The sequence below is a fragment of the Centruroides vittatus genome, unplaced genomic scaffold (genome assembly GCF_030686945.1).
Source record: "Centruroides vittatus isolate TY-2023 unplaced genomic scaffold, ASM3068694v2 contig_920, whole genome shotgun sequence".
NCBI classification, from domain to species: domain Eukaryota; kingdom Metazoa; phylum Arthropoda; class Arachnida; order Scorpiones; family Buthidae; genus Centruroides; species Centruroides vittatus.
Genome location: NW_027122607.1, coordinates 603,951 through 631,935, shown reverse-complemented (window position 1 = coordinate 631,935; position 27,985 = coordinate 603,951). Strand labels below are relative to the sequence as shown.

Sequence of the window (27,985 nt, the reverse complement as noted above, 5' to 3'; positions counted from 1 at the left end):
AAATTTAATTGAATTTTTAGCTTAAATAATTGAATAGATTTCTTCAAAAGTGCCGTGGAGGAGAATAATTGAATACAACTTTGACGATGCGCAATCGAGTTATCTGCGCAGAAAAGAATTATTATATATATAAATTATTTAGAAAATAAATGCATTCTGTTATACTCTAAATGCTCCATCATCAAATTAGATTTAAAATAATATCGTGTGTGATATTTTAAAACATCGTCTCGCAACTAGAATGGACCTATTTGCTTGTTAATATTGGAGACACTAGACTAACGTATAATCAGGATATTCCAATTTCGACTTCGATAATTGAGCTCTCTGTCTCGTTTTTCTCTTCTCTTCTTTTTATGCTTCAAAAATTGACATGGCTAGAAAACACTATCCCAGTACATATTGATCTGTATCGTAGCAACGACTAACAATGGATTGTCGCCTGAATGGCGAGAAATTACGTGGAAGTGGCTAAACGTTATCTAACAGTTAGTTAACGTCTTCCTTCTTTTTTTATTTTAATAAAATAGACTAGTTGCAATTTGAACATTGGATAATCAAGAGAAAGCCGAGTTCATTTCTGCTTTAATTAGTTATATCCCGGTGGAAGAGGATATTAGACTGACAACAATTATCGAATTAGTTCTTCAGTTTGGGCTATACCTGACTCGATATATTTATTCGCGAATTTTTTTTCTTTTAGTAAATATTTAAATGTAACCTTCGCTTAGAGGGGTGTGGTAAAATTCTTTACAATATTTATTCGTCGGAAGAGTTCATTACGGTCACTGCTAAGGTGTGGTTGGAAGAGAAGGAATTCTCTTCGATTTGTATAGAAATAAGGTACAGTACTGTTATTGAATTTATAGGAGGCTCGCCGGCTACAATTTGTCATCCGAGTTTTATTCCTCAAAATAGCGAATGTGTTGTCATTCGGGAAATTACTCGAAGAAAAAATAATAAATCTGTGTGTTAAATGTAAATAGTCTTTAAATAAAAATAATAAATGAATTTCAAAAAGTGTCTACTTACATTTTAGCGGGTGAATTATGAATATTTTTGTGAATTGCGTACCTTGGCTTACAACGATTTCCATTTCATTCGATACCATCTAATAAAATTTAGTCTCTATTATTATTTTTTTCTTTGTATAATAGTATAGAATAAAAGTATAAAATTACTTCCGATACTTCCAATAAAAGTGTAGAAATATTGAGGTTGTCTTGGCGTATATGTAATTTGATTCGAAATTGGCGCCCCGGGTTTCCTTATTGAGGTAAAGAATTGTAGACTACCTCCAACCGAGCCTTATTATATTCCCCATCATTTACTTTCCCTGTGCTGATTACATAGTACGAAGCCGCAGAAAATAGGTCCGATGCAGTTAGAAGAGAACGTTCCAATTCCACCCTCCCGAGGGATGATCGAAATGTTCGATTAAGGTGCGACAATACGTTTCTGAAAGTGTGTATAGGCCCGTATAAAGAAATATTTAAACGAAGTATTTAAGAGATATCACTACACTTGATCGACACTAGAGTCGTAACAACACTTCCTCGTTTACGTCCCACGTGTTAAATTGTAAGAATGTACGACACACCTGTGTATTATGTCTGAAACACAAAAGTATCACGTGATTAAACAGTACGCGGGGTCATTAGAGTAAACAGTCTTGCACGACTCTTACTGTTTTTCAAATACGGTTATGTCACAATTGCAATCGTTGCCATAATCAACCATAAAAGGTATCCATATGCTAAACATCGTTAACGAAACTTGTTTCGTAAGCTATAAAAACGGCTGTTTTGCATTTCAAAAAAGGAAAAGAAAAAAATATATATATAATAATTTATTTAAAAAAAGAGAGTGTAATTTTTATTCTTTCGGTTGTTTTAATTTTTAAACGTGCCTTATATACATTTACTCCGAAGTAAATGTAAGGAGGAAGTAACTTATTGTCAGAAACTGTACACCTGTTTCGCTGTATTGTGTGCGCGGCATACTAACAGATTTATTATAATTTAGCGATAATTTTATTTAAATTACTCGAATAACTTATTAAAATACGAAAATTATTTTCTGTCTAAAACGTTTTGTAAACACAGATGTAATATTGCTCCATACTTTACTAATACCGATAGATTAATACGAATGCGAATATGGGAATTTATTATGGAGAATAAAGGTAAATAATAAATTCTAATGTATTAATGTAAATTCTAAATTCAAGTAGCTCTCTTTCATCTAAAATATTAGTAGATTAGGCTCGGACGTTGATTAATTTTAAGACAAAGCCAAGATCGAAAACACTTCATCATTTTCAACGGATTATGATGGAAGGGTAATATAATAATACAATTTTATAGAGTAGTTAATTAGATGGAAACAAAACTCATTAAAATTGAAGGAACGCTTTAAAACCGGAAAATGTACTATTATTTTGAATTGACTGCTTCTATTGATAAATTATATTGCGATGACAGATTATATGAAATGGGTGGAGATAGTTTTTATCTCTATACAGAATGTTTGAATTGTTTTTAATGTATATATTATATCGTAGCAATTGTTCCAGTTGTTATTACAATATATACATTGTTCGATAGTATATAAGAGTTAATAATGTAAAAATATTCCCAGTGAATGTTAATTAGGCTTATATTTTTTTTTACAATTATTCTAATACTTATATAAGTTTAGTTTTTATATTATCGTATTGTCGTATATATGGAAGAAAGTAAATGATGTTATGTTATGTTATGTTATGATTATAATATAAAGTTTTTCCATTCATTAAATAAATATAATCTTTTTTCTGTTGTTAAGGTTATAAAATGTAAAAAAATCTTTTATAAAGGTACTTATACAAGAAAGACGTTATCAAAACATGTTTCGTGCTGGTTAACATTTGGAACAATTGTTGCACATAGTACATCTTCCCCAATATTAACACATGTAGGAATTAGCACTGGATAATGTTATTCCTTCATGCAGTGAGTTGAAAAGTATTTGTAAGATATAAGTCGTGTGCTATACTAATACTGTATATTTTAAAGCTTTGCAAAATGGTTCTCGAATACGAATCGAAAATCAACGGAAGAAGTTGGGACGAAGCATTGTTGCAAAATGCGGTGATAGGAGCTACGGGGTTGCTTTAGAGACCACTCAAATCCGGGAATTTAAGATTTCTACGGGGATACAACCTGTTTTGAACGAAAGGAATCTGCTTGGATTAGTGTAAAAGCTTTGCAAGCGCTTGAACGATCTCGAAACTCACGGGTTTCCATAACTATGATCGATCTTCGGGAGCTGTCTTTCAGTTTTACAAAAAGTTTAGAATAAACCATCCATCATTCATTAAAAACCAAAAACTCGATGCGTAACTTGTCCCAAATACGGGAAGATACGCATCAAGTTCTGGAAAATTTCATCTACTTCATTTATGTGTTTCATTTCATGTAAAATTTACGCAGGATGCAATTGAAACGTTTTGAGTAGCTCTACGTATATGCCAGTGTTTTATTTATATTTTATATCATTATAATTTATTGAATTTTAATAATATTTATGTTATTCAGAAAAAAAAATCCATGATTTTGTTTGCAAAACACTTACGACTAAGTAATTGTCCTTGATAAGCTGCACAACTACTAATTCTAATTAGGATAACTATTAAAAAAAACTGAAAAATGGGGTCGTTACGTCGGTATTGAATTTATTAATATATTTTTTTTTATAATAATAAAGTATCAAGGATAAAAATATTTTGTTATAACACAATTTTTAATGCCGTTTTACCACTAAAAATAACTGTTAATATTTTAATTCAATGATTGAAAATAATAATAACAGTGGAAATTAATTTCTAACTAAAAGTTTTAATTTAACGAATCAGTTACAGAAGAAAAATACGCACCACCCTCCAAGACGTTATCCCATTACAGGTTTATAAATTTTTATTATTTTATAAATACTTAAACACAGCGAGGAAGGAAATTTTATTTAAATCCATGCAAAGTCCTTGTCTATCACAAAATTACCCTTTCTGTCTTCTTATAAGTTTTTTGCTCTCGCTATTCAAGTCTACGCCTCTGTAGGCGTAAAGGCGTTTACATCCACCTTTATTTTCATCCTCTGTCTTGCGTAGGGCGAAATTCGTGTTCTTCTTGTCAAACCCACAGTTTGAAAATATTTTATATGTGGTAAATATAATGCACCAACTCCGAAACAGATTTTTCATTTAATTAAGCATACGTGGAACGGTATAGAAACAATACAATAAATGTTTTATGCGTGTTTGTTTGCTTTGTTTTAAATGCTTTCTGTTGTTCTTACCTGTATGTTTCTTATAACTAAATTGTTGTAATTATTGCTGCGATGCCCGAAAGAGACTTTGCAGTGGGTATCCCGGTTACGTGTAGTTTTTACTTTCTCCGATTGTTATATATAACAGAGGGAAAGTGTGGAGATCGGTCAGAGAATGACCTACCAAGATTTTTACATTTTTGATCTCGGGACACCTCGAAACGTCAAGAAATGCGAAAAAATTCGTGGGGTAATTTCTGTATGTATGGACGTTTGTGTGGCACGACTTTGTTCACCCTGTTTGAATCTTAATAATTCCTACGCTTTTTGTCGAAAATTTCTGAAATTTTTCCAGGAGGTTTGCGTATTAGGAGGATCGATGCCGTTAAATTTTGGTGATTAAAGCTTGAGAGAGTGAGGAGATAATGGGGGTCGCGTGTATCTCCAGTAGGGTCGGACTTAATGACGATTTTACTGGTTATTAGCATTTACAATTTTTTTATAAAACCCATTCCTACCCTTAAAATTAAACTTTTCGCCATTTTATAATAGTTAAAAATATTAAAGTTTTAAAATAAAATACGATAACAGATGGCGCCATCAAATGCCGCCAGGAAAGTTAAGCAACTCTTGCCGGATTTTTTAAAAAAAAATATACTTTAAAATTCTTAACAAAATGAGATCGAATTTAAGTCTTTTTAAAGCTTAAAATTTGATAATACAAAATTTTTAAGCGTTTTTACCAGATATTATTTCTTAATTTCAATTTTTAAAAGTAATTTCCCGGTGAATTCGGTTGATATTCCTTTATATTTAATTAAATTTTAAAAAAAGTATGGCGGAAACTAGCTTAACTTTATCATCTGGCATTTACGAATGTAAAATAAAAATTCTTTTAAAATTTCTATTATTTTTTTTTTTTTTATTAATGGAACTTTTGAATGATGGATTGTTCATTGCTTTAAAGTCGTATCTTTTGCCGAAAATGCATTAATCTTCGCTATTTTCGAAACTTTTACGTCAATTTTTTATGTTCTTGCGTTAGAAAAATACGTAGATTCTTTATCGAACGTGTTTTTGGTTAGGTTATATACAAATTGTATGAAGAGAGTGCGTACGAATTATAAATTTTGTATAACAGCAACAAAATATACTTTTTATATAGATTTTCTCGTAATTGAAAATGCTAAATAGATGAAATTTATTTAATAGAAAGGTTAATGTAACCCTTGGTGCCAAGATGGCGGCTCGTCTCCGATTCCAGCAAGGAAAACAGTGGGAACGCACGTTCTAACTTAACCTAACCTATTCTAATAAATTACCATAATTATTAGCAACCAAATTATTAGAATAGGTTAGGTTAGGTTAGGTTAGAACGTGTTTCCTTGCTGGAATCAGAGACGAGCCGCCATCTTGGCACCAAGGGTTACATTAACCAATAAAAGTAATACGCGAGGAAAAACCCGAAGCTTTACAAGTGAATGGTTTTAAATTTTTCAGAATTTTTAAAAGTAAAGTTTTATATATTTTTATTCTAGGAATTCATTTGGAATATTATAAAATGAATAATCGACAAATAAAAAAGCATTTTTGGAATATACCAAAGAGCGCGTGTAGTCTGCATTAAGTAAATTGTGCATTTCTTTTTATTATTATTAATTTTTTTTTTCTTTGTAATTTATTCTTAACATTACAAGCATTTTTATAACTTTTTCAAAGAAATTTAAAAGAATTAACAATGTATCTTTAACATTGGTTTTAAAAAATCTTTTAAAAATTCTAGAAAATTTTTATCTTTAAAATAACAGGTTTGAAAAACGTAATTATTTTCATCAATTAATTAGTATTCTTTTGGATTATTATTCAAAAGCCTTACGAGATTTATTTACATTTTATTCTTTATATTTCGCTAGTTTTATGTTATAATACGGAAAACCCGTCTAAAACGGATACGGTGTGATACACACTCGTTATTAAATTTCACAATTGCATATTGATATACGAGCTCTTTTCTTTTCACTTATTGTTTTGAATATTCAAATTTATTCAACTTTCACACTTTATTTTTCTTTGGAGCAACTTTATTTGGTGAAAAATTTTAATAACAGGTTTTTTTTTTTTGTTTTTTTTAATGATTAACATAATAAAAGCTCTTCTCTTTTCTACATTTTAACAGGTGTAAATTTCAATTAAATGCAGAACACCAGAACATGGTACGGAATGAATATTTTTAACGATAACTTTTAAAATTTTAGGAAACGATTGAATATCCAACTTCCCGTTTGTTGGCACGCTACCGAATTACTAATTAACGCGGTGTATGACATCGATTATTCTGTAAAGAACAAGTACAGTATTTTAAATTAAAAATAATACACTAATTTCATATTATGCTATGGCAATTTTTAATCTTTCCATCCATTTTCTTAAACGGTATCATTTGTTTTCTTCATACTTCCCGGTTGTTACGTGAAATTAATTAGGGGATCGTACGGTTAACATTTAAATAATGTTTTCCTTATAATAATATTATTACAGGAAAACGGGGTTAAATTTACCGAGCGCGGTAATTATACGCCTATTGTGCCAACCGAACGTAGCCGGCGTTCTTTTTAGCTTCATAAAAGGCAAAAAAACAAACATTTATAACGTTAAGTTAATTATATTTTATGATTTTTATAATATTCAATGCTAACAGCTTTATTTATTTATATATTTGAATTGAAAATATTCGGATGTTCGTAGTTAAATTAGTGTTTTACTAATGTAGCCTTCTAGGCATTAATTTAAGCACCTATTTTTACAGCTAAAACAATTAATTCCAAACATCGAAATAAAAATAATCTCGATAATTACTTAGGCCTTCCGATAGTGATATTTCTAATCGCAATTTAGTCGAAAATTAATTAAATTGACCTACTAGTTTTGATAGACTTATACATAACAATAGACGTATATTGCTAGATAATTTGTATTCCGAGTAAAGGCTGTAAAGGTAAAAATACCAGGTTTTTAATAGCAAAGCTATGGTGTAAAGAGCAAGTGATACAGCGTACGGTTCTCTCGTCGGTAGAAGAAGAGGCGGTGGTATAGTAACATGCCTTGGCTAGAATAAAGACTACAGAAATAAATGTACTCTTCTGTTTGCCATAAAATATCTATAAAGCGGGAAAATAAAGCAGAATTATAATCCAGTACATTTATTATAGTTAACCATGCAACTCTAGAATAAATTGAATTGAAATAATATTCTAAACAAGAAAATAAGATTACCAAATTGAAAAATAAATAGGCTATTTTTGAAATATATTTTGTTATAGAGTAATTTGTAAAATGAAATATAAAGAATCGATTGCCCAAGATTGAAATTTCTATCACGAATACCATCACAACACATTTTGAATAGATAATTTTAACGTAAGATGCTACAGTTTCTCTGTTAAAATTCATTTATTCGTAGCATATTTATTGTTATAAATTCATTTTTCAGTAAATAAATATTTATTAATATTTAACTAAGTTTATTATTTGAGGTAATTATTAAAATAAATGAATATATTCGAGTTTTGTCCACCCTACAGAATGTTAAAAGTATTGTGTTCGTTTATATATTCAAAATATATTTTAAGCGAATTATTAATATGATTCCGTCGAAGTATCGATTAATTTTTGATTGTTTTTGAACTTCATTTACGTTTCTAAAGGAATTGTTTACTATTAATTATTAATTATAGCTGAACGGGTCGTTTGTGCTTTGTATAGGCCTAAATCGAATTGCCAGACGTGGCAAATGAATTGTATTAGTGTTTCTGCGCGAATAATGAAAAGTTCAATGGATTATGGATCTAGCTGATCCAAAAATAAAGTTCGAACCAATTTATTAATTCCTAAAACATGGTGAAAACTAAATGATGAATTAATTGATTATCGATGCCGCCATTTTGTAACACCAAATTCGATGAACAGTTATTTATTTTAATTAAAATTCTAGCTTAACAACGGTGATTTAGCATTGCTGATTTGTTTGAATATTTATACAGAACATTCGGGATATTACTTTAATAATCTAGAGTAAGTACACTCGGTATAGAGAGGGATATTTGCAGTCTAAATGCAACTAAATCTGGTATGGAGCCATTTTTGTAGTACTTTGATTACGATCATCTGGTATATTGATTTTAAAACGTATAGAAATATACTTTTTGGTTAATGTTACCCTAGGTATACAAAATGGCGGCTCGTCTCTGACTCCAGCACACAGAAGCGAGGAAACAGTGGAGACGCACGTTTTCTAAACCTAACCTATTCTAATAAATTACCATAATTATTAGCAACTAAATTATTAGAACAGGTTAGGTTTAGAAAACGTGCGTCCCCACTGTTTCCTTGCTTCTGTATGCTGGAGTCAAAGACGAGCCGCCATTTTGTATACCTAGGGTAACATTAACCTAATTTTTCTCCATTTTAATAGTTCCCGAATGTTCAAATGAATCAAATGTTGCTTCAGCAACCGGCATGGCATACTATAGCATTATTTTTTACTAGTCTAAATGTTTTCGTTATTACACAGCAACGAGATTTCTGTGTTCGCTCGTATTATTAAAAAAAACGAAGACCGAAAAACGTGCTTAATGACGATTATTAATTCAATTGCTCCAATATAAAAAGTAAATGTTTTATAATTTCCATTATTTATATTATAAATTTTAAAAAGCTGGCGATATGCCGAGGTTAGCAGAGATAAATACATAAAAAAAAAAAAAAAAAAAGAATATTTGTAACTTCGAGTGTCGACTTTATTACAGATGTCATCGCATAAGTAACCTCCACGAATAGTTACAAAGAACTTGTTTGGCAAAAATCCAGTTTTATGAAAATCTAATGACTTTTTTTTTATAAAATTTTGTGGGTATTTATTTATATTCTCGAAACTTTTCGATATAAAACCTTGCATCACTCGTCGCATTTATCCTTTTACCAACGATAAGTCATGGCGTTGACTGATTGATTCGCTAGCTCAAACATTAAAGTAGCATTTAGAATATATTACTTTAGAAAACTTGAAGTTTTGTCATAGAATATTTGCATTTAAAATTTTAAACTAAGCTTAAATGTGAAGTGAAATATAAAGCGTTTTCGGTCGTTTTATACAGCTAATAAAGATCGAATGTGTAGTATAATAACAAGCGCATTAAAATTCTACAGATTATATTATTATATACCAGATTTATTTATTTATTTAAATGGATATTTGAATATTCCACGTATCGACTTGTATTTTGTATAAAATACCTGTATATTTCTAAAAGTAAGACGAGATAAAACGTGATCTTTAATAGAGGAGTACAGAGAATTATGTAGTAATTCATCTATATTCCAAGCTAGAAAAACATTTACATTTGTCAATATTTTATAAACTTTTTGCAATAACAAGTCTTTGTGTTTTAAAAATACAATTATGTATCCATCTGATCCGAAGATATTCTATGCAGCAACTCGTATACGAGCAAAATTTACTTAAATTTTGTAGCGATTTAAGCCATATTTTAAAGGCTTTTCCCGTGAATGTGCCGATGAATAGAGAATGCTTATCGCGAAATAATTATTTATTTTACGATTAGATTAATAATTTCTAACAGCTCTATTTAATTTTTGTAACAACTTTTATTATCGTAGGATTTTTGTAAGATTTATTAATACCCTTCAGGTCGTTGACTTGTAGTAATTTCGCCTTATCTTTTACTATTTCATTGTCAGTTTTACGATGCAGTCCAGCAAATAGTTATTTCCGAATAAGCTTTCGCGTTGATCTATACATTTATTTGCGACAAAGGATAATTCGCGGAATAGTTAAAAATCATGCAATGGCAATATTTATAGTCTTAGGCCCAAAATTAAAAAATAAATAAACGAATCATAAATTGTTCTGGTGTTGGATTTTACTATAAAGTAATTTTCTGTACTATAAGATCAACCTATGAATTGATTCGTAATTACATTGTACGAATGGTTAATGTTACCTTAAGTGCCAAGATGGCGGCTCGTCTCCGATTCCAGCAAGGAAACAGTGGGACGCACGTTCTAACCTAACCTAACCTATTCTAATAATTTGGTTGCTAATAATTATGGTAATTTATTAGAATAGGTTAGGTTAGAACGTGTTTCCTTGCTGGAATCAGAGACGCGCCGCCATCTTGGCACCTAAGATAACGTTAACCGTACGAATTAATTGTATATAAATTGATTTTATAAATGATTTGATATCGAAGCGCAATGAACTATTCTCATTAGAAAACTTGAGTAGGAATAGGAAGCCATCAGTTTTATTGATTACAATAAAACACGAACTACTTGAACATTTATAGAAAATCGAATTTCGACCCCAACTCAGAAGTCATTTCGTTTTCATCCCATATTTTCTGAATTGTATATGTGAGAGGCGCGAAGAAAGAAGACAAGATGTCGACTCCTTAAAACACTTTTTATCTTTAAAAGAATTTTTTAAACTGACATTTTAGATTAATCCGAAATATTACCGAATAAGACTGGAGCTTCTAGTTTTTTTTTTAAAAATTGCTATAAATTCCACCAGAAATTACTTACAGGTAAGAATGGTCGTTATAATTCATCCTTGTATGAGAGGTGCTTTGGATGGAATATAATTGCAATCGATTTGGAGGTGTATTATCAGCCTACGTAAGAGTCAATTAATTGTTCGTATTTAAAATTTAATTGTCGGGCCATATATAATTTTAAAATCGATACTTTCGAATGGATGTTTTTCACTTATAATACATTTTTGTACACGATTTGATATTTTTTTTAATTAATTAAAATAAATATTAATCCGGAAATGAATAATATCGCAATATTCAATTCAATTCAAAGTTATATCAGTGTTAATATTTATTTACGAAGATCGGTTTTACATTATAAACGACGATAACAGGAAAAGGAAAGTAATATGTGCAAATTGAAACGCTCGATGCTTAATTTCTTTCCTTAATTCATCTCTTATTTAAAGGATAATTGATCAATTATCTGTTTATAATCGTGTCGGGCAATAGGAGAATTTCTAAATTAAAGCTATTGAAATTCGTCGAATGGATATCCTCTTTGACAGAAGTCTGTGTTTAAATAATTTATTTGTATTGTTGTTGGGGAAAGTATTACAATTTAAATTTAAATACAATATTAGATAATCATACAGGAAAATACTCTATTGTTAAAATCAAACATGATTATAACGATGATTTATTAACGAAGACTCGCGAATAGAATAATTTTGTTTTATTCGGCCACCTGTGAAAACTTAGTGTCTTTATTGCTCTATAAACATTTTAAATCGGCTATAATTTGTTATCTAATCTGCTACTGATAAAATGCTACAATCAAATCAATAAATTTATTTTTTATCTGTTTGAATTAGATATTTGTGGAGGCTTAACTTGTAAGATATATTGCCATTACCGCGGTCTGAATTAATGTTTTTATTTATTTATTTAATTACAAAATTCTATTTATAATACTTAAATTAAATAAGTAGTTCCTCGTCGATACTTAGAGGAATTGTAAAATGAAGTATTTTATTTTTATATCAATATTGCTTAAAGCTTTTCCAGATTGTATTCGACTAATCACAAAGAAATTGTATATACTGACTGTACACAGTTTACGGAATTACGCTTCTGTGAACAATTGTTAGCTTTAAGAACAATTGCAAATATTATCACGTATTATTTTTCAAAATAAATAATTTTAAATTAATCGAAATCTCCGTAATCAAAAAAGTGAAATCATCATCAAGCATAGAATTAAACAATTTAGTAAAATATTTGCACTTGACACTAATTTAGCCTTACGCTATATACGATTCCCCCTATTTAAATCTTATAAAATTTTGAGATTGTGATTTAAGTTATAGGCCTATTTCTTGGCAGTTAGTTCGGACTAATCTATTTTTAGTATTTCAGTCGATTGTTAGTCGATATTCAAAGAAATAATTCAATCCATCTTCTCGATGAAACTTACGTCTAAGGAATTGGCTTAAATTCTTTCACGAGGTTTTACGCTTGTTGGCCCGTTAGTTGTGGATCCAAACCATACAGAAATTGTTTACCGAGGGTAAAAGATAAGAAATATAATCCCAGTCTGAATAATAATCCGTACAAAATTACGATGCTTGGCTTTAAATCCATATTGCTAACAACTTAATCTTGCCATTCCGTTTATAATAAGTGTGGTTATCACTACGAATGGACTATAAAAATTTATTGAAAAAAGAAACTTTGGTAAAATATAAATATTAATTTAATATAACAGATTTAAATCTTATGTTTAAATCAGTTGGCATAAACCATATATTATTGATACAAGTCATTTTTCATAAGCTAAATATGAAAGTTTGTCAAAGTAATGAATTCGAAAGCCATTATGTTGTATGTTTCATTTTCAATAGAAATGAATTATTTATATTTAAATACGGTCATTTTATTACTTGTTCTGATAAGTAAATAAGATAAAATATGCCGTATAGAACTCGATATGACATCCGTATTAATAAAAGATTTATGGGTTAATTTTACCCTAGGTATACAAAATGGCGGCTCGTCTCTGACTCCAGCATACAGAAGCGAGGAAACAGCGTGGACGCACGTTTTCTAATAAATTACCATAATTATTAGCAACTAAATTATTAGAGTAGGTTGGGTTTAGAAAACGTGCGTCCCCACTGTTTCCTCGCTTCTGTATGCTGGAGTCAGAGACGAGCCGCCATTTTGTATACCTAGGGTAACATTAACCGATTTATGTTTATAGAGATCTGTTAAATGTATAGTACATTAATGCATTTTAAAAGTAAATTTTACGCCAGTCTAACGTTTCCAGTAATATCAAATGATCATTTCACAATTACTTTTACGTCAGGGAGACCACGGGGAAAATTTCAATAGAAATTATTTTTTATAATTAAAAAAAATGTTTTAATAGTTTGTGCTGCAAAATAAAATATTTGTCGGGATACGCAGTAAGCTATAGAGAAGATATATAAATATGGCTGTCATTCCTTTTACGGCCGTCATCGATCTTTAAAACTGTCTGCAATGTTGTTTTTCGCATTGAATCGAACTAAATGTTTTAACATTTTGTTTTAAACATTATTTTAAAAAATTTTATACGCTATCATTTTATTTATTATTATTATTATTATCGTGCTTTTATCTCATTTTTTCAAGAGCAATTAATTTAAAATCTGATTTTCTGTTAAATGGTGTGTAACTGTGATAAAAGTATTATTTTCGTTTAGTCTATAATCAAAAGAAATGTATAGGTTTAATTTGAAACAGAAATTCTTCTATCTGCTGATTACTGGTCAGAGACAAAGAGATTTATCATAAAATCAATGCAGAAATGATCAATGGAGAGTAATATTTTTTATTTCGTATGGGGAATTGTAACAATAAAATTTTATGTACAATGCAAGTATATTTTTTAAACCGATATAAAAATATTTTATGCTGTACTTTGTTATATAAAAATTCTAGAGGGAATTCTAGGTGTTGTTGTCTTCGGGAATTCCGGTGTTTTCTCCATATCAACGTTGAAAGTTGTAATAATTCGTTATATATCAAACATTAGAATATATATATATTAATTAAATAATTAAAAAATTTAAGAAAGTATATCAATGATAACGCAAAATAAAATGTAATTTAATAATAATGATAATAAATATATTTAAAAATAATCAGATGGCCCTTAATCGATCCTCCGTATAGTGTTCTATAGACATAGTATTGTATTTTATGTATTTGAAATTTCGGATTTTTCTGGTGATGTATTCAGCTTCTTTACATTTTATCATCTTGTTTTTCTATTAGATGTCTGCTTCTATTCAAAACATTTCGTGTCAGTAAGGTTAGTGAAGCTTTATTACATTAGATATTTATGCCTTAAGTATTTAAATAACTAATGCGTTGTTACTATTATTTTTTCTTGATTTCATTTGCATTTCGACTACTCAAACATTAATTACTACACCATATACAGTATTATAAATTTCCCGAAAGTCTTCGGGAATCTTGTATTAATGTTGTAAATATCAATTTTTCTGGTTAATGTAACCCTTGGTGCCAAGATGGCGGCTCGTCTCTGATTCCAGCGAGGAAACAGTGAGACGCACGTTCTAACCTAACCTAACCTATTCTAATAAATTACCGTAATTATTAGCAACCAAATTATTAGAATAAGTTAGGTTAGGTTAGAACGCGCGTCCCACTGTTTCCTTGCTGGAATCAGAGACGAGCCGCCATCTTGGCACCAAGGGTTACGATATATTTGAAATGATATTTTTTCATTTGACTAAATTAAGTTCACGACTTGGAAATGTTAGTCCGAGTAAAGACGTCTCATTTTAATACGATTACGTCGAAAATATTCAGGCAAAATACCTTCGGTGCATTAAAGTAATAATACAAAATTCTCATTGCGTGTTGGTTGCAGTTATCCTAACAAGAAAACATTATTCATTGAACACGGAATTCACATTTCGCTTTTATACTCGCAAAACACTTTAAATCGTAACCCATCGTGACATAGTTCCGCTCATTATAAAGAAGATGGTTGAACTTATTTTATTTATCAAACATTTATTGAAACGATAAGCGCATTGTTGTCGTCGAGTGTTCACGATGTTTATAGAATTATTTATAGTTTACATAAGTGACTTAAGCCGGAAAAATTCCTCAATTTTCATCTTCGCTCGCTGATCTCACTGCATCGGCGATGCACGCTTAGTATTGATATCCCGCAAAATACCAGCGTAGTTTTTCCCGGATATTCTTCCATTATGAAATCAATAAATTTGGCTCTGCCTGGAAATATATTCGGTCATTAAATATTTTTATGCAAATAAATACGATTCAGACGGTTTCTAAAAAAGAAATCCATAAAATTGATGATACAAACAATTATTTTCGATTTTACGCTAAAAGATAACTGAAGACAACTAGAAAGTATTTAAATAATTATAAGTATTTTACTTATTGATTGTATTAGCAAAAGATAGAAGACGGGGTCGATAAATTTATGGACAATTGAAGGGATCTACAGTCAGAAAAGTTTCGAGATCCTTGTATTATATTATGTAGTCTTACTGATTATAAAATTAATTCATGCGATGATACATTTTGTGTAAAAAAACAATTGAATATTTCATATTTTTGATTATTTGTATATTGTGTTTTCATAGCGAATAAAATCAATATGAAATTCTTATTTACGAAATGTGGGCTAAATTCAGTTTTTCGTAGAATTCCTTAAAAATAATTGCGTGTAGTATGTAATATTTGTATATGTAATCTATTAATTTGTATGCGTAATCTTAGTTCAGATGACGGCTGCAAATTTATAAGTTCATTTAATTACGTGATCAATAAGCGTAACACTTGTATTTTAATCAGTTTTACGATGTTTCTTGTTTTAATTCGTGAGTAAATATATTGAAAATCTTTACCCCATTTCCAATTTCTTTGTTATTTTTCACAATAAGGTCACGTTTTCTACAGTACGACGTCACGCTTATATTGTCAAACTGTTTGTTTTCGAAATAACTTGCATTTAATATTTTTTACACATCCGTGTTAACATCCATCAAATACACTTTAAACTCTATATTACGCGGGTATAATTTGGCTCCCGATTTTATGTCTCAAGTTTAATGGAAATATTTACTTTCTACTGCCGTAAAATATTTAAACTCGATACAATATAAGGCAGATTCACTTGTAATGACCAAAATTTTGGATCTATCGCTCGCATTGTAGTGTTTAATGCGTGCGAAACATCACATTTACATATTTTTAATCTTTTTTGACGTTCACGACAGATATATTTTTATCTTTGAAGGTGTAAATTTTTTTTTATTAGAGGAAATATATATATATATATATATATATATATATATATATTTATAGTTCTTGACCTAATTTTAAAAAGAAAAAATAGAGTGAATAACCGAAAATAAATTAAAATTAAGAATGGTTTCTATATTATTAGTGATATTATGTTTGGTCTCATAATAGGGCCTACTACTACACGTATGCGCGTATCTTTGAGATTATGTGAACAATTGATAACTTTATTTAACAATATAAAATAAGTGATAAAATAAATTTACATCTTTAAATTAATTTAATAGTTTTACCCTTGAAATTTAAGTGGTTGAAGAGTTTCGATATAACTTTCGCTACGTCGAAAGCTTGTGGAATTAGCCTAATTTATGATCAATTTTATAGCAGTCGCGATCAAAATCGATAAAAATGATGTAATACGTAAAGAGCTACCATTTCTAAAATAATAATGGATTTTTTAATTCTATAAGCTACTTCATATAGTTAATGAATGTTGTATTTAACAACAATAGAAATTGTTTATATCCTTTTCACTGTTAAGTCTCATTTAGCGTTTTTTGTCGTGAAGAGCGGATGGACTGATGCAGTTTCTAAACGATTCAAATATACAACTAAAATGATAGAACTATTGCAATATTTTTCTTTTAAAAAAAACATCATGTATTTATCACATCTATCCGAAGAGTCCATGCATATCGGTGCAGATTCGCTCCAACTAATTCGGTGTGCCATGAAGCCTTTCTAAGTGCGCGGCAAGATGAAGAAAAACATTAAAACGACAAAATTTCATTCGACCAGCTTTCACCGATGTCCACTTTCGCCCGTTAATGATCAAAACATTAGTCTATTATATTCGAGTTTTATGGTTCACTTCGCATGCACCGCCTGTGGCCAAAATTTCCTATTCATGCGAGACGATTTTATTTCGAAATACGGTTGTTTGGGTGTTTGTTACGGAAACACTTCAGATTATCCTCTGGGAGACATCGTTTTAAAAACTTTCACGGGCAAAATTTTGGCTAAAACTACCTTTGCTTGCAATGATATGGAGCATTGTACTATAATAAAAATATAAATTATCCCTAATATTGCTACGACATAGACAGTATATGATTATTCCAGACTGCTAGAGAGGTCTTGGCATTTATATTTTTATCCAAAATAACTAATGATTCGAGATTAAATTAAAAATAATAATAATTCCAAACTATCGTAGTTGTATGGATATTAATAGCAGATTTTATTAAAAAGGATTTTGGTAAATTTAATAGAAATATATAAATTCTATATGACCACAGCTTCACGTATATGACGGCCGGATGGCCGAGCGGTAAAGGTGGCGGCCTACCGCTCTGGGGGACCCGGGATCGAATCCGAACGGGTCGAATAATCCCCAGGAATTTTTCGGGGGGTGGTCCGTTCGGATATGTCGGGCCTCGTCCCTCACCACCCGGTCGCCCCATTGTGGGCCTGGCCGAACCCATAATGGGCCTACTAAAAGAGGCCCTCTTAGTGCCCACAGGGCGGAAAGAGTTAAAAAAAAAAAAAAAAAAGCTTCACGTATATAAACTAATGTAATATGTGGCCACAACTAGTAATAATGTTTGATGATGTAAGATATTGATTTAAATTTACTTTTATTCGGAAATGTTTTATATTATTTTATATTTTCTAAAAACACTTGCCATCGAGGTTACCGGAAGCGCCGCCATTTTGTATACCTAGGTTCACATTAACTACTTTTTCTCTTGTTTTATAACAAAGATTAACCTTTTTCAAAATATTCCATTGGTTTAAGTTAATAGATAACTGATATAGAATTACGTATTATTAAAAATTCTAATTATTAACTGTTTAGTTTTAACTGAATAATAATATGAAAGAAAAATATATCTAGACAAGGCGGATAACCTAATATGATTGAAACAGAATTGTTAGATAAGCTTATATCGATCTTAAAGTATTGATATTTTAAATATTCGAGTGTCGAAGCATGCAAAAGCTTAGCTATCGATTACCTCGATACTTTTTATATTATAATATTTTATCATTTGTACAACGGCTACATTAAATTTAATTTTAAAAAATTAATAAAATTATTCATTTACCTTGTATTAGAATCAGAAAAGGAAATCCTAAGAAAATGCTATGGTATAATTGTTAATACAGTACTTTAAAAACATTGTATGTATTTTGTGTAGCTGTAGATTTTATTTCGAATCTATTAAAGGATTTAAATTTATAAGATATGTTTTATTTATGAAGATAATCATTATTTGGAAATTATTTCTAGAAATATTCTTTTTTGTATTGGAATGACAAGAATTTTGTTTTCAATATTAAACAAACGTCGAGATGTGTAGGACTGACTCGAGAGTTTTTGTGCTCTACGTGATTGCCTAGAGTGCCCATATCTCGGACCGGCCTTGTAGATATGTGTAATTTGTTAAGCTATGTAACGTTTATTTTAAATTATTTCTTAATATCAAAGAAATGACGTTAAGATGCCGATGCAGATCGTGAATATTTGGGTTATTATGTCGATGTGATGTATGTCAATGTTTATTTTAATTAATGATTCGGTCGGATAATTTCGGTGCATAAATGTATGGGTCGAGACGTCGTTCCTTTATTCTTCGTCTTTTCTGGCCGACCACATTTTAGATCAAATCTGTCCGTAACGGGGAATTGTTGACGGTCACGTGGTTTTAATCTGGTTGAAAATCAATTAATTCATTCATAAATTCTTTTTATCCAACAATTAAATTGTAATGACACTGTGTAGCATCACAATGTTATATTGATGCCTAAGCGCAATTCTCGGAGCATGTCTAATTGGTCACTCCTGTTATAGATTTTCGGATAACAAAATACTCGTTTACTGCTTGAAGAATTCGAGATTGAAACTTTCTAGAAATAATCAAGTCTTATTTGTCGACTCAAAAAGAAACTTTTTGAGAATTCAAAAGGAATATTGCTTTCGTACTCCATCATGTATAGCCCATGTGTTTCTTCGCGATGACAAGAAAAGGTATCACTAATCGGCTTTGGTTGATTTATGACAGGGGATTTATGATGAAAGCACGAATTTGATTCATAATGAATTATTTTTCTTTCTTTCCTTCTGGCAATCCGATAATCCTTTTTAATACACCAACAATGAAAAACTAATTGTGTAGTGGAATTGTCATTCAATGAAACATTAAATAGAATTACAACACAATTTTTTAATTTACTTGTGTTTTCAAATTACATTGGCCATAATTATGACTTAGATTTATATTGAATTTTAATATTTAGCATTTCAAAATGAATAAAATGAGATAGATGATAGCTAATAAATTGAATATAGGATTTAAAATTAATTTATTTGACAATATTTGCAAATTTTTATTAACTGGTAAACAACTGTACTCGAACGAGGGAGAAGGGCAAACTCGGAAATAACTAAGGAGTTGCGGGTGTACTAACCTCAACGAGAGCCGCAAGTTGTCGTACGCACGGGTGTAAACACGGTTTCTTTAATTTGTTACGTAGCATAATACTAAGTATTATGCCATGTTATATTGTATCTCACAATACGTATTTTTAAGAGATAACTATAAAAAGTTTTTCTTTAAATTTTTTTCCTCTGTCCACCCTAACTTGTCATTAAGAGAACCTTTTGACTAGTTATGATTCAGCTAAGCCCACAATGGGGGCCCATTTGGCCTTTAAATTTTGTTGGAAATATTTTCATAAGTTTATTGATCTCATATTTTATATAGATTATATGAATGTTGACTATATATTTACATTATATACATTTATTTTCAGGATCCGTCCACAGATCTCGAGAGAGATCATTGATATGTGCCATGTCTGCACTTCGGTTACACCACGAGAGCCACAGGTGTGGTTGGGAAAAGATAAAGCCTTTACTTACGACAATGTATTTGATATGCCATCCAATCAAGAAGATGTTTACGATACTTGTGTTAAACCGTTAGTGGAAGGGTAAGTTGATATTTATCATAACGTTATTATTTATTACAATTAAAAAATCATTTAAACGTCAGCTGAAATTATTCAAAGCTTAAGAGTTCGTCACCAATCAATAAAATATTGATCATAAAAATATTCAAGGGAACACCATAAACAAAAATTGGCGCAAAAACAAGTTGTCATTTTGGGAGTTTTTACCTTCAAATTTAAGGGGGTTTTTTCTCGTCTAGAGGTAAATTTGGAGATGAATTAAATTTAGAGGTTATAGTTACTACTATTATTTAGGTTATTTACTCATTTTTTAAAACTCATAACAATTCAGAAGGTTTTTTTTAAGAGGTATTTTCTCTATTTAGAGGCTTTTGGAGGTAGACTTTATATAAAAAAACAGCAACACTGCATGAAAATTTGTCAAGGGGAATTTGTTTTCTTCATATTGAACAAATGAAAAAATAAATTTTCATTTTATGTATTTCGTATTCTTATAAGAATAATATTTAGATTAATCTTCAGCTGTCAAACCATTAATGATTTCTCGAAAATAATTATTTCCTCTTAATTATCACGAAGGCAATTATTAAATAAATTATTAGGCTTAATATTGTTAATTTAACCTTTAGAATAGTCAGGTTTTATAAATCTGTTATTATTTGGAGCGCTGCCAGATTATAAAATAATTTTTTAAACTGAATAATAATTAATCATCATGATTTTTTAATTTGATTGTAATTTTTAAATTAAAATAAAAATTCATTACAACAGCTGTTGTTGTAAAACTGATTAATTATTTTTTTTTTAAATAGATATTTTACTGTCAAAAAATTTAATACTTAAGATTAAATTTCGATGGGTTCTTTAATAAAATATATAAATAACTCTTCTCGTATAAAAAAATTCAATAAAGTTATGCATAAAAATAATTGTAACGTAGCCAGAAAGATATTCGAAGCTAGATTTTTAAACGTTTTTAATCTTCTCCGATACTTTTTAAAGTTTTAAAGATGAAAAATCTTGAAAACTTTTTAAATTTTAAACTGATTTGTGATATTTTAAAAATTCACTGATATTAAAATAACTGATTTTTTAAAATCTTTTCTCTAAACAGTTTTAAATACATAACCATGAAATTTACAAATGCCAAATCTCATTTTTTCAACCTTATAATTAAACACATTGTTAAAACTTTCCTATTCTATAAGCAATTTCTATACTAAATTAATCAAATACTTTGTATCTTTTACGTGGTTTTCGGTATTTAAAGCGAGAGATATTGTGTTCTAAATTTGTTATATAAAGTAACACTTTATCAATTTTTAAATAACTGCATTGCATTATATTTTAATCTGAATTATAGAATAAATAAATGAAAGAATTATTACTATGTAAAATATTTGCAAACTTTTAAAGAGAAAATGTTTTATAGAGTAGTTATAATATTTTAACTATTGAAAACTATGTAATGTATGCAGTAAATGTTATCCGCATCCATATAACTTAAAAATTAATATTTCATCTTACGCATTTATTCTAATTCGTTATCTCTTACATACGTATTATATACTTTTTAATTGATACATTTAGAAATTATTTTCTTATTACGAATCGTAATGAGTTTACAATGTATGTAAAAATATACGAGAGTTTACGACTTAACGTTTTATCGGGATATATTTTGCAATTATTTCTAATAATTTATAACCGTTTAACAACGGAATATTCAGTTAATATCCGATATAAATTAACGACAATTGCCGAATTTTTCGTAGTTAAATTGACTAATTATTACAAGTAGCATAGTTTTCATTGTAGATAGATTTGTTATAATCTGTTGCTCATTTAATAAATTAATATATTCGTGTATTCTGAAACCGTGTCTTCTTTTATCTGTTTTTACCTTCACGACTGAAATCCCGGAAGACGTGCCGACAGACGAGGGGCTTATGCCCGAAACGCATATCGACCCATAGGAGATTCGGAATAAAGACAATGTAGAAATGCCCCGTGTCTATCTATGCACCCAGTCGTGAAGATAAAAACAAATTTAATATATTATTATTATATGGAAAAAATTACTTGAAATGGAACTGAACTTGCAACTTTTGAATATTAGGCTATCGTGTGATGTTATGACATCTGAAAAATAAATCAAGATTATTTGTATATAACTTATAATTTTGCATTTAATTATTAATTATTATTAAATATTAATTTATTGCATTAAAAATATACGTCAAAATAGTTTTAAAATGTATTATTTAAGACATTTTATTTTATAAAAGCAAAAGTTTGAGAATTTTTTCTTTTGAAACTATCGGTAAATTTTAAATAATATATTATCATAAAATTATGTGTTTAGGTTATGTATTATAGCTTGTTTATATCTTTTATATTATATTTTGTTAATGTTTCATTTCTTATTATAGTGATATGATGTGAATTTTTTCCATAGTAGAAAATATATTTATTTTTCAACATTTAGAGTAAAAACCTACATAAAATTATATTATTATTAATTCATTTATTAATTTATATAAAAAGTTTTAAGTTTTTTAAAATTTCTATTTGTATTCAATATTTATTAACTATTTTTACAGTCTATAGTCAGATATACTAACTCCACTGTTAAACTACAGACTTTGTCTAGATTTTCTGTTCATAAAAGGCCTATATGTTCATATAAGTTTACCTAAGGATAATATTTTTTATTGATACAATCAAGAGTGGTTTTTTCAAGAACAAAAATTATTAAAAACTCTTTCAGAAATGTTTTCATATATACATATATGTCCTCATGAGTCACCTAGGCAAAGAACAAATTTCCATAATTCAGTTGCATTTCTGTATGCGATGAAAAAAAGAAACAGAATGAGGGGATGTTTTACCCCCGTTTTATCACAACAAATATCGGAAGTTTAACACACATTACAATAAACATATAAGCAAAATAAATTCTGATGGGACAAAATTAAAACAAACAGTAAAAAAAGAGAGGGGAAAATAGTGTAAATAATAACAAACAAACTGAAACAGAACTTAATGCCACCTACTAAGATGTCTACATGAATGATTGTCATCTTTCTCCTTGTATAATAGGTTCTATTCTCCTTTCTTTCATATTATCTTCCATCCAGATAACCAGGCAAGTGGAAGAGAATCCTCCCATCTCTCAAATTAAATATAATCTTTTGTCAGTCAGTCTCAAAAGATTGTAGGCTTTGTATAAATTTTAGGTCCTCCCAAGTATTCATTTTCTCCCTAAAATTTCTACATTATTTTAACATAAATCTATATCCTGTGCTGTGCTTTTTTCACTGATTTTACACATATCTTGCTCATGTTGATATCAAATTTCTGCTCTATTATATTTTTGATAATAAGCCTTTCTGAAATTTCATATAATAATTGTTTTTTTTTAATGTTCTTTATAAATATTATGATCTTATAAATTTCACTCCTAAGAAGTATGGTCCAAATCTTTTTCATTTCTCAATTAGATGCCTTTTAAAGGCAACTCTCTTCTCTACCCCTCTTACTTAAGAATCCCCTTTCTGGTGGCTCTTCCAAGTAGTAGACAGAAAACCTGTTTCCTTTCTGCGGCTGCTCCTTTTCTTCATAAACGTATTTTAATAAAACATTATCATGATCCTTTAAAACTGTCCAATCTTTAACTTGTTTGCTGCTGGTTGATGTCACTTTACATCATGCGAAAGTCATAAAGAAAAATCATGCCAACCACCAGCAGACATATTAAACCATGATTTTTTCATGCTGTGCATAGGTCCAATAATCTCTCTATAATTGATCCAAATATTATAAATTTGTAACACTGAAGGTCAATGAAATGAAAAATAATATAAATTAATTAAAAAGTTTCTATCTAGTAATCAGATGCTCCATGATTCTTTTTTCAAAAAGTTTTATTCTGGAAAAAAGGAATTTTGTTTGCATATTTAAATATAAAAGTCAAGAAATTCCAAAAAATCTTAAATGCTAATGCTTTTGGTATACTTTATATCATTCTCGAGTCACCATAAAGGAAATAGAATAGAATGACCTTTGATTTTAATTATGTAACCGATACTTTTAACAGTGGGTAAGGTTGAAGAAAAACTAACACTTTCCACCTAGTTAATGGACCATCTTAAGGCATAAACATGTGTAAGAAGTATGTCCTCTATACATCAGAGGACATTCCTCTTGTTTGTTCATGCCTGGAAATTGCAAAAATGTTAGCATTTATTCAACCTTATCCGCTGTTAAAACTCGGTTACTTCATTAAATTAATTGCAATGCTAGTTTGATTTTATTTGAATTTAACAACAAATATAATAGAACTTAAAATTTAAAACTTTCATCTTAACTTTAGTTCAGCAATTTTGCTTGATTTGGTTTTAGATGGTTCCTCAACAAATTCATTATTATTGTTAGCTTAAATCTTTTTATAAAAGAGATAATTTAATGTAAACAAACAACAAAAAAAAAACTGGTTAAATCATAATTGAAAAAAAATAAATCTTTAAACCAGCAGAGTTAGATGGCCTAATAAGAAGACAGTTAAAGCATCAGCCTATCTCTCTGGAGACCTAAGATCAAATCTGTACAAGCAACTCCAGGAATTTTCATAGGTGGTCTGACCTAGATATTGGTTTTCACCCTTCACCGTCTGGCTGCTCCATTGTGGTCCTGTCTGAATCCATGATAAACATGGAAAAAAAAGCCCTCTTAGTGCTCATGGGGTGAAAAAAGTTAAAAAAAAAGCATAACCAGCAGATTTATTTTAAATTAATGTTTTCAACTATCCAATTATCTTTAATAGTTATAAGACATTACAATTAATTTTTAAAATAAACCTGCTATATAAAGGCTAATTTTTTAATGGATAATTGACAAATGACTCAAGTTATATAATTATATTTCATATAAATTATTTCTAATTTCATTACATAATATATATAATTATATATATAGTACTGAGTAATGAGTAATGGAATAATATAACGAAATAGGCAAACTCACTGCTAAAAATTATTATTGATTGATATAGTTTTAATAAACTGATATAACTTCATATAAGTATTTTATTAAATTTTATTAATGATTAATAATTACATTAACAGGTAGTGTTACCACTCGTCCGGTTTTCACCCGGACAGTCCGGGAATTGACTCACTGTCCGGGTGAACTATTAATTTTGTCCGGAAATTGTGAAATTACGACGAAACAAAGTTCTTGCAAATATTGTTATAAATTTACACCATTTGAACAGCGAAAGACCTCACACTCACTGAAACTCATCTGCCATTCCGCCATGTTACTCTGTTTAAGCCAACGTGTGACGCACGACCTGCCTCTCAACCTTTTTTTTTTCTTTTTTTCTTTTTTGCTTGTATGTTACTCCTACGCAAGTCCCTAGTCCCTAGCTGTAAGTGATTTAGAACCAGCATGACGTTATTCTTTGCATCGTAAAATGACATTGCGCATGTGTCGGGAACTTCTGTTTGAACAAACCTGACCAGCTGTCCGAGTCAGCGATTTTATAAAGGTGGAAACACTATTAACAGGGTATTAAAATAATAATTAATATCAATAAATAGATATGACATACTGAAAGTTTACTGTATTTACAGCATATAAGAAGCAAATTTTGCCTAAAACAAAGGCTCAAAAAATTCACTGCATCTTATATGTGAAGTTGCAATCTCCCATAGAGTTGGGCTAGGTAGCAATTACTTGTATTGAACATGTATGTACTGAAATAGAGGTTCATCTTATATGTAAAATATGGTATTTATTATTTCATGAATAGTAATTTTGACATTTTTTTCAGTATTTATGTTATTTAGCATTGAATTATATTACTATTCTTGATACATATACTACAGTGTATTGTTTTGGACTTCTCCATATATATATATACGCCATCTACCATTATATAAACAAGTAATCGTCAAATTATAGTTTAATTATTTCAATATTTACTTCTAAAAAAAAAATTTCTTCTTTTAAGAATAAATGTGCACTTAAAAAGAGAGAATTTAGAACTTTATCTATAGTGTAAAAATATAATTAAATTTTGTTTGCATTGACAAAATATATAGATTAGTACAAGTTTGTTTTTTTTATTGATTACATGTTTTTGCCTTTCCTTAGATGCTTTGATGGTTATAATGCAACAGTCTTGGCCTATGGTCAGGTTAGTAGAGAGTTTTATAATTAATTAATTTGTTTATTATTTATTTTTCACACTAATAATTGAACTTAGTATTTATAGGAATTGTAATTACTTTCATACTAAGAAAGAATATAAACTAAATACATGATTAATGTCAATATATTTATTAATATCATTTTAATGTAATATTTACAGACAGGATCTGGTAAAACGTATACCATGGGTACTGGTTTTGACATTGCGCTTGGAGTGCAAGAAAGAGGCATTATTCCTAGAGCGGTGGAACATTTATTTGACGGTATTGTTAGAAGACAAAAAGAAGCTAGAGAAAAAGGAGAAATACCACCAGAATTTAAAGTGAATGCTCAGTTTATGGAGGTATTGACACTTTTATTATATAATGAAAAGTTATAGGAATTTATTTTTTTCTTTGATTATTAGGATTACTTTTAATTTATTGATAATTTTCCTTTTTATTTTTATTAAATATATATATATATTTCGGTCTTGATTTTTTGACATTAATACAGTAATATATATATATATTACTGTAAAGTTAGTAATTCTGCAAATATTGATAATGAACAGCAAAATCAGTGATGAATGTCAGAAAATCAGGATTTTTTAAAGGTTTTCTGGTACTCATTAATGAATACTTTATGAATGTTCATATTCTTATAAGCATGGTGTGTATCTTAGGAAAAAAGTTGTTATTACAATGCATGTACCTATAAGCCTTTTACCAGTGTGTGCCTCGGCACAAAATTTAAAATAAAATAAAATAAAAGTCCATTACAAACGTTTTGGAACCATTGCGGTTCTTCTTGAGGTAACTTGAACTTCCTAATCGAATGCACTTCAGTTCAAAGATGTTATGAAATATAATACGGAACATTATCCTGAGCGAACCGATGACGTCGTTGTGGACTTGCGCACTATACATGTGTGCTACCCTAGAGTTTTATCCAGGAGGGCTTGCCAGGCCGTTGATTTTGTGCCAAGACGCACACCGGTAAAAGGCTTATAGGTACGTGCATTTACATTACTCCAGTGTTAGTTATACTTCTATTTTTCGAGTTGTTATTACATATTTCTTTTAATCAAAATTACAAGAATGAAAAGATTACTATTGCAGAGATTTAGCTTAGTTATTATAACATGATATATTGTCATGACATTTGGAATTTGGCACTTATGACAAACTATTTATCTGTTGTATATTTTTTTTTACAAGAACATCTTTTCTATATTCCATCATTTGTTGCAAGAATACAATTTAACATAGGGGAACTTCTTAGGAAATATCACTAATGTCAAGCAGTTTTTTTGCAAACATTTATCTGATTGCGTATGTTTTACTGTTTGATTATGCCATGTTTATTTCTAACCTGATAAGAATCATTTTCCTGTACTGTACAACACCAGCTAAAATACTGTGTAAGAAAGTATGTCCACAAACAACATTTAGAACAATAGTTTGTACATACTTACCTGCTTGAATAGAAGAAAAATGTGTGTCTGAAGCTTCGAATGTTTTCTTAACCTACTGATGCAACTGTCTCTCTTCTTTTTTTGGAAACATTCTCTGAATTTGCACATAATTGCACATAGTTTT

The 27,985-nt window shown here is 29.3% G+C and overlaps 1 protein-coding gene and 1 long non-coding RNA gene across 4 annotated transcripts in view; one reads left to right on the top strand and one right to left on the bottom strand.

Moving 5' to 3' along the window:
* LOC136984485 (uncharacterized) overlaps nucleotides 1-27,985 on the bottom strand; it is a 235,093-nt gene that overhangs the window by 105,275 nt on the left and 101,833 nt on the right. The window lies entirely within an intron of this gene.
* Nucleotides 1-27,985, top strand: part of LOC136984473 (kinesin-like protein KIF21A) — an 86,276-nt gene that overhangs the window by 3,113 nt on the left and 55,178 nt on the right. For 2 of the 3 annotated variants that reach the window (XM_067281471.1, XM_067281470.1), the window contains exons 1-3: nucleotides 19,987-20,210; nucleotides 26,349-26,391; nucleotides 26,566-26,748. In XM_067281471.1, the coding sequence (XP_067137572.1) occupies nucleotides 19,987-20,210; nucleotides 26,349-26,391; nucleotides 26,566-26,748 (450 nt within the window). Of the gene's footprint in view, nucleotides 1-19,986; nucleotides 20,211-26,348; nucleotides 26,392-26,565; nucleotides 26,749-27,985 lie in introns of those variants that run through there. The other variant, XM_067281472.1, reaches the window with a different exon arrangement.